This window comes from Melanerpes formicivorus, unplaced genomic scaffold, assembly GCF_026170545.1.
Source record: "Melanerpes formicivorus ecotype bairdi unplaced genomic scaffold, bMelFor1.0.p_v2 SCAF_1, whole genome shotgun sequence".
Lineage (NCBI taxonomy): Eukaryota > Metazoa > Chordata > Aves > Piciformes > Picidae > Melanerpes > Melanerpes formicivorus.
Window position 1 is genome coordinate 54448436 of NW_027142353.1, and position 8560 is coordinate 54456995.

General features: G+C 52.3%; 1 protein-coding gene across 2 annotated transcripts; it reads right to left on the minus strand.

The window, feature by feature from the left end:
• Positions 1-2657: 2657 nt before the first annotated feature.
• SHISA2 (shisa family member 2) lies at positions 2658-8261 on the minus strand. Of its 2 annotated transcripts, XR_010987980.1 has the most exons (3): positions 7613-8261; positions 4725-5611; positions 2658-4391 (listed from the first exon to the last, which is right to left on the minus strand). XR_010987980.1 is itself a non-coding variant. In XM_068143724.1 (2 exons), the coding sequence occupies exons 1-2, from the start codon at positions 7914-7916 to the stop codon at positions 5058-5060; spliced, it is 858 nt and encodes a 285-aa protein (XP_067999825.1). In that variant the 5' UTR covers positions 7917-8261; the 3' UTR covers positions 2658-5057. The 2 variants fall into 2 exon arrangements, 1 of the variants encoding a protein (XP_067999825.1); XM_068143724.1 differs by having other exon boundaries at positions 2658-5611.
• Positions 8262-8560: the final 299 nt, after the last annotated feature.

Here is an 8560-nt window from a genome sequence, read left to right on the forward strand (position 1 = left end):
CTCTCTGAACTGGCTCTATTCGGTGCAGAAGCAGGAGGGGAGAAAGGATGGCACAGGCTCAAGTGACTTGTTCAGTCCATTTGCAAGTGATTCTGGGCAGGAATGTGGCAAGCCCCAGTGAGGTCTGAGCAGTAATACAAAGGGACCTACAGAGAAGCAAGAAACGTGCGCTGGAAACAATAAAATGAGATTCAGCTTGGAAAAATACAAGGGAATACATACAGGGTTTAATATTTAGTAGCAACTTCAGTGGGAGGAAAAGAATGGAAAAGCAGAAAATCTAGAGGGGAAAGAAGAGCTCCAGCAAGACCAAAAGTGACCAACAAATTAGATATTTTGAAAGGGAGGTGCTGAGATGAATGTGCTAAGCTAGGACACAATGCCCAGCTCGCTCTCCTGGGGGCATTACGGGGCCACATTTAAGCAGCAGCCCCTAACTGCACCAACCTCCACCTTCCTTCAGGGAACATGGTGATGTAACAACTGCCCAGACCTCATGCTAATAGGGAGGATTGGGCTTTGTCCTCTGACCATTCACAGATAATAAGTAAGACATTTCAAAGTGGTTCTCCACATGTATGTTGTGAGAGGGTCATCCTACTGCTGGTGATTTCATGCTGTTCCCCTGCATGGCTCAGTGCTTTGGGCACCAGGGGTTGGCCAGGCCCATGTAAGCCAGCTTAAGGAGTGGCTTTGCCAAATCAAAGCTACCTTCTGCAGGGAACCATGTACAACCTTTCCAAACAGACTGCAACAGCTTGTGTAGTTGTTCCTCTGTCATAACACATTGAGCTGTTGTTAACATTTGCTTTAAAAATTGTGTAAACAGCTTTTGTTCTTTAGAAAATCCTGAACCCATCTCGTGTTTGTAAGAAGAAAAAAGAAGCTCACCCGTAAGCTGCACACCAAAACCAACAGGCCATGGGCTAGTTGATTAGTTAGGGTTGGACTTGATCTTGGAGGTCTCTTCCAACCTGGTTGATTCTGTGGTTCTGTGAAACTGAGCAAGCAAAAAGGCCTACAGCCTCTCAGGGCAGGTTTACTGTGTCTTCCTGCCCTGAGCTGCATGACCTGCCATGGAGAGCCCTCAGCCAGGGTTGCAGATCGGGTGAGGTGACTGCAGGAGTGTTTCCATCATTTCCTACAGCCATGCATGTCTGGGCCATGCAGCCTGTTTACAAGTGCAGCTACAATATTTTTAATCTTCATATTGTAGGCTCTTGCATTATTAAGAAAAGGGGTGTGTGTGGGGGGGGTGTGTGTGTGGGTGTGTGGGTGTGTTTGTGTGTGTGTGTGAAAATTACTTTCCTATGGAACAGCTGCACATTCATTGGTAGAACTTCAGTGTGGCCATGTCCACTATGGTCTGAGCCCATCCCTGGGCTGCAATGGTGCAATGCCACACAGCAACACTGAACCAAGGAGTGCCAGTTACAGTGTTATGCATTGGGACTGTGCCTTCTCAGTTGCAACCAACTAGACCCTGGGCTCAGCTAGCACTGTAGCCTACAAAAATTAAATGCATTTTTCCTAACCACCACGAGTGTTTGCTCACAAGTCATTAGAAAACAGTTGTCACACTGTCTTGCCCCATGCCATCCACAGTCATTAAGTGCAGTGAGAAAAACCCTGCCCATCTTAACCAAGGGAAAAACAACTCCCAGGGAAACCAGACCAAGCAAACAAAAACCAAACCAAAACCAAACAACAAAAAAAGGCAAAAAAGCCCAAGCACAAACAACAAAAGACACACCACCAAAACCCCCTAAACCCCCATATATAACAACACAAGGAAAACCTTTGACACAAACTATTGGCCTCTCCTGCTGTGAAGTGCTCATCACCTCAACACATCTGCTCCAAGCCCTAGCTGACCCCCTCCCCCTCCTTCCCTGCCAGCTTTCTGCCTTCAGTCCTGCCCCTTCACCTCTCTGGATGACAGGAAGCTGTGGTATTTTGGGATGTACTACATACAGACTGACCCAGCCTACATTTTTCCCTATTTGAGTCATAACCATGCAGAACCCACTGCCCCAGCTGCTCACCTGCTGGCCTCGGGACAGCCAGTGCCAGCATCACCAGCAGCAGGAGGGAGCAAACAGCAGGAAAGCAAAGTGGCCTTGTCCCACCTTGAGTTATGAAGCCTGGCTCAATGGGGCACTGTTTTTTGTCTAACTTAGTAGGATGGAGCTTGCTCAAGTGAGAAGGGTCCCCTGTACAGAAGGTGGGAACAGCACAGCCACTTACAGCTAGTGCTCAGCTGGTGACAGTGAATCAAACCAAACCCAAAATTCCCTGAAAACATCCTTTGTTGTTGAGTGTGTGGCATTATTTGGGAACAGGGAGCCTGATGGGCCCTTGGGCTCTGCCTATCCTCCTCCTGCTACTGTCCCCCAACCATCTCTGCAGCTGCTGGCACCCCAGGAACCTCCAGCTCACCAGATGCCGAGATACCCTCTCCCCTCAGACATGCCCCACCCAGGTACAGTGTTAAGCCATGTCAATTGATGGGTTTAACTGCTATTATTTAAAACCACAGCCAGAAATCCTAACTTCACTTCTTGGCCAGAGAATGGGGCTGGTCAGATGTGTTCTTGTAGACAGAGAAGGGGGGAAAAAAAAGAGAGTTATAAAGAAAAAGCCAAAGCAAACCGAACCAAAGTCACACCATAAAATATTTATTAAGAAACAAAGGGCCTTTTTTTTCTTCATTTTATAAGAAACACTTTAAAGCAAGTGTCCTCTCAGAGATTTAAAAGCTATATCAAATGGTAACATTGGTTTTACATTATTGTACACAACACTTAAAAAACCCCACCACATCTCACAAGCTTCCTGTTATCACAGCTCAGGTTTCTCTGTAAATTACTTTCTACAGACTTAAATTTAACTTATTCTTTCGTTATCATTACTTTAAACAAGTAAACAATGTACAAAGAGCTTCACCTGAATTTCATAGGTCAGAGGAAGTGTCCTTGCCTGGGCATGAGCAAGGCAGGCGGTGTGCGCTGGCAGAAGAGGAGCAGCGGGTGGGAGCTGACTTAGCTCACAGCTGGGGAAGACCATAAATACATGGATGGGCTTGTTGGCTGGCACACAGGAACAGACCAGGTCTCACCTGAGGCCAAGCACATCCTGCCAAAGCTTTTTCTAAGCCCCTACACCCAATGCCAACTCAGCTTTGGTCAGAGTGACTAAGCTGCAATGTCAGCAGGTAGAAACCTAAATCCCCACAAAATCCGAGGGCCCATTGGGTCCTTCAAAAGCCTAGCAACACCCAGCTCAGGTGCACATACTGACTTTGAAGATGCCCTGAGCACTGAGCTGTGGAGGCAGAGCAAAGAAGTCTCCCAACACCTCCAGCAGCCAGTCACTGCCTTGCCAAAGTCGCCCAGCCTGGCTGGAGGGGCAGCTGGTTCTCACAAGCCAATCTTTCTGTCCAGGTCCTGCACACCAACGGAGCGATCACAGCCAGGAACAGCAGATCTGGGATAAATTGCCTATTCATCTTCCTACCTCAGTCAAACCATTTCTGCTCACTGCAGCCTGCCTGTGTGTGGCATGTTTACAAGTAAACCATTGGATTTGGCAACACATGGATGTGTACTTTAAAAACAGACATACAAAAAATCGTAGTGTCACAGTTATTGCTACATACTGATACAGTATCAGACAATAAGAAGCCTTTCATCAGCTCTGGTCCGGTTACAGCAATTGCCCGGTTTTGGTATACGCCCTCAGTCCTCTGTCGTGGTGTTCTGGCTGAAGAACAAATGGATGGAAATGCAGAGACTACATTTCTTTCAGAGACTTAAATAGTTTGTTGCATCCAGGGTGATATATTACAGTTAGCACAGTCTGATTATTCCCAGCACGCTGCTGCCTCTTCGACCTGGAGCTGTATTTTTCCCAGGATAAAGCAAAGCAAGACACAGGCAGCAGCTCCAGGGCAAAGCATCCCCAGTGCAAGCCTGCGCCTCCTCTCTGACCCCTGTGACATCACAGAGAGCCATGAGCGCCTTCACCCTTTGGTTGTGTCTTTTTCCTTATTTTTTAAATACAGCTGTGCCTTCCTTGGCCCCTGCCTCACGGGTAAAGAAGAAAAGGGGATGGGTTTCCAACCTCTGCCAGCCCCTCCACATTCACACGGGTTTACTGTTTCATGGGAAGTGAGGTTAAATCAGGCATGTTTGGAGTCACAGTGTGACCTTTCTCTGCAAAGGCAGCTTCAGCCCAGATTTGTGAGCTGTACCAAAAGCTCTGCTGAGCATCAATCAGGAAGAGCAAGCGCCTCGTACCCTGTTTTCAGTAAAAAGTTCACAAATCCTGTACAAACCACTTCCGGGTCCTGATCTTGAGGTAAAACCAAACCAGGAGGGGTTTCAAGTGCACTGGAGGAAAAGAGACGAATAATTAACTCTTCTAATTCCTACATAAATACCAGGGACAAGGAGAATTGGTCTTTGCAAGACTAAGCCTTTTGTGGCCTTCCACCCCAAGCCAGGGGTGCATAAGAAGCCCTAGGGGCTGGTACCAGCACCCGGCAGGCAGGGATTGCACCGTTCGGCTCTCAGTTGTGATTGTCTGTAAAGCAACGGGAAACGTCTTTAAGGAGCTGGGAGAGGAGAAAAGAGGTGTCGAGGTGTCTTAAGCACTGTGCTCTTGCAGTGTAACAAAACTCCTCCTACAAATTAATCAGGCAAATACTTCTGACCATGTCATACCTGAAGGGCACTTGATGGCTCCAGCATCTGTCTCGCAAGTCAAGCGATCTGCAATCCGTCTGCACTGCCAGCGCCATCCCTCGCCGCTGTAAATCATGTGCTGGAATGAGAGTGTATCTGGCAGCGTTAATGCAGAGAGATCATCCTGATGTTTCTGGCCACGGACCCCGGTGGAAATAAATGGTTTATAAACACTGTCTGACATGCATGAGCCTCGCAGAATTATTTACAAGTGATGTTCTCTGGGAGCTTCATTCCGAGGAAGTATTTCTCATCTGTTCGGTTTTGATAGTAAAAATCTGCTGGGTGGGGAGGGGGAGGAAGGCGCCAGCGCTACACAGTCACAGCTGGGTACATCTTCTGTTCACTGCTGGTGTGCGGGTAGGGAGACTGGATCTGCCTGTAGCCACCCTGCAGACCGTCGAGGAAGGGGGGCACTGGGGTCAGCGGCATCGAGTCATGCTGCACGGCGTAGCCCACATACTGAGGGTGCAGGTACTGCCCCTGGTGTGGCACAATCTGTGTGGCCTGCTGGCAGTTCAGCACCGAGAAGTTTGTTGGCATGTTGACATAGACATTATTCATGGTCCCTTCCGGCAAGCAGCAGTTGGTCTGGGACCTGGTTGGCGGGGCTCTGGCCCCTGAGTTGGCACTGGAGCTGGAGCTGGCAGCAGTGCTTGACTGGCGGGAGGAGGAGCCCCGGGAGGTGCTGGCACTTGGGATCATGGGGATGGTCTCCATCAGACGGGTGCCCCCAGGGGCTCGGCTCTGCTGGGGCTCCTGCTTGGGCCGCAGGCATCTGCAGCAGCAAGCTGCCACCAGCGACCCCAGGATGATGAAGGCGACAAATACAGATCCAACAATAAGGAATGGCACGTAGATGGGCACTGCAACAGCAAAGAAAACGTTGTCACTGTGGGCCGAGGACAAACCTCAGCAGCTCTCACAGGTCCCCTCTCACCCTAGCCAAGCCCACCACCCCACCAGCACAGGCCAATGCAGAGCAAGCACTGAAGGCCATATGAGCTGCTGAGCATTTTACATAACGAAGAGATGTAAAGGGCTGCTAAAAACAATGGCTGGATTTTCTAAAAGCACCTTTATAGTTACTAACAGGGAAGAAAGCCCACAGTTCACACCTCTCTCCTGCTGATGGGAGCCTAAGTCATCCACATCAACCATCACTCCACATCTCACCACATCATCTCCTATATGTCCTGCTAGAAGAATCATAGAATTGTTTTGGTTGAAGAAAACTTTTAAGATCATCACTTTAAAATCAGTGTTAACTCAACACTGCTAAGTCACTACATCAATCATGAAAATGCTGAATTTGAACAGTGCCATAGGCAGACACTTTGGGGGCAAGATCCCTGCTCTGCTCTCAGGAGACAAAATTGCATCCCTCCCCATCACCAGCCTCTGGATCTGCTGCCACCCCTCAGAGCACAGAGACAGCTGGGTAGTGACCAGGTAGCAGACACAGGGGTGCTGCCACCCTGTAGCCTTGGGGTTGAGTGTCTGGCTGCTCTGTGCTTCAGCCTTGGGTTAGGGAAAAACCACAGGGTGGGTGGTGGGGTGACAGCAACATGCTCTGAAGCTTCACTGCCAGCAGAGAGGCAGCATTGCTCTTTTGTGAGGCTTAAAGAAGGGACATCAGGGCAGGAGGAGTGAGGGTGGGTGAGGAGTGAGAGCAGGAAGCATGGGTGATGCTTCAGATGGTGAACACCATCCTTGGAAAGACCTGGAGCCCAGTGCTCTGCACTCCCAAGGAAAAAGCTGGTTTCTCTTCCCCAGTAAGAAATCTGTAAGGATATATCCTGGAATAATGAAAGGAAGGTGCCTCCCTTCAGTGCCTATGAACGCTCCAGACATCTGGGGTTCACCATTTCTACTGAAACCTGGAAACCCAGACCCAGGCAGGGCTGTGAGCCTCTGCCTGACCAGCACTAAGAAAGCTGCTGTTAAGGACATGCCCTGGCACAGCAGCTGCTCTGCCTGCATATCAACCAGTGCCAGTGTAAGGACACGACTCCCAAACTCGCTGAGCAGTAAATACTAATTAAGAAAATTGATTGTTAAGGAAAAACATCTTGTTCTCCGAATTGCAAAGGGGGGAGGGAAGGGGATCATCTGTCTGCTTACATCAAAATACCTCCTTGCACAACTGAAGTCACATTTCTCCCACTTATTTAATGATTTTAGCACTTTTAAAACAAAAGGCTTGCAAAAATTTGTCTCTACTTCTGTACTTGGCGCTCCAGGAACTCTTGAGCAGGTGCACACGCTTGCTACAAACTGTAACAGGCAAGTAAATCTGTCATTATAACATCACTTCAGGCTACTTCTAGCACGTTCAGCAGGCGTGGATGGCAGCAAGGGTGCTAGGAAGCCACCGAGAATTTTTTCAAACAACGGTAGACCTGGGTTTATCCTTGAAAATCGACCCTGTAAAACACCGTGCGTGGGGGGGTGGGGTGGGAAGGGACGGGAGACGGTTATCTGAACTGGAAGAACGTACACAACTGGAGTAGGGACTAGTCAGAAGTTCTTTTGAAGTAGCATGCTATTATTTTTTTGTTTTGCACAGATAGGGTGTTTCATTTTTTTGTTTTGTTTCCTTTGAACTGGGGGCACAAACGGGACTGAGGAGGCAGAGCTACACAGGACCGCGGCGGCGGATTTCAAATAAAGAGGGAAAAATGAGTGCCCAGGCGCGAGTGCTTATCCCCGCGTACCGGCAGCGGCTGCCCCACCTCCATGCCTTCAGCCCTGCAGCTCCCCGGCGGAGGGAACAAGGCAGAAGGAACGGGCAACAAATTTGCCGCAAACCCAGGGTAGCTCCCGCGGAGCTGCCGAGCCTCGAGGAACCCCCGGGACGATCTCACCTGCCGTGCCGTCGGGGCCGTCCTTGCCGGGGCGGCCCGATTCGCCGCCGCCCTGCCGCCGGTCGTTGTCGCAAGCTCCCTGGTCGAGACGCGCCTCGGCGCTAGAGCAGCAGTAGCGGAGGGCACAACTGCCACAGCAAATGGTGGCGTCGCCGCCGTCGAAGCGCTCGGGGCACTGGAAGCCGTCCCGCCAGCCGCCCTGCCCGTCCAGCCAGCCGTGGCAGTACTCGCCGCTGGCCGCGGCCCCAGCCGCCAGCAGCCAACCTAACGCTGCCAGCAGCAGCCAGCACCGCCCGCCCCGCATGGCGCCACCGAGGGGGCGGCGAGCGGGCGGGCAGCTCGGTCAGAGCCCCCCCGCGTCGGGGCAGCGCCCCCTGGTCCCCCGAGGCATACAGCCGCCGCGCTGCAAGGAGTCTCGTCGCGAGTTCTGCCGCCGCCGCATGCCCGGGGCTGGTCCGCGGAGCTGCCGCCGGCGGCGGCAAGGACCGCCCGGGCGGCGCCGCTACTCTCTACTCTCGCCCGGCCGCCACGCCAGTCCGGCCTGCGCCCAGCGCCCTGCCCATAGGCGAAAGGAGGCGGATGCGATATGAACCGCCGCCGCCTCCCGCCCGGGGGGCCGCCGCTGCGGTACGCCCCGTCCAGCGCCGCGTCCGGCACAGCCGCTGGGTGGGGGGGAGCTCCGCGGCTCGCTCTTATAGGCAGCGGCGGCGGCGCAGCGCGCATGCCCCGGCCCGCCCCCGCCCGGTGGGGCGACCGCGCCCCCCCTGCCCAACGCCGGCACGGGGGAAGCGAGCGCCGTGCTGGGGCGACTCGCTGCCGCTTCCCGGAGCCCCGTGGTGACCCGGGCGGGCATCCTCCCCTCCCATCGCTCCGCCGGGCGCTGCGACTGAAGTCAACCACTCCAGTCCCAAACCATCCATCCGCCCCGATGGGAGCGGCAGCAGAGCC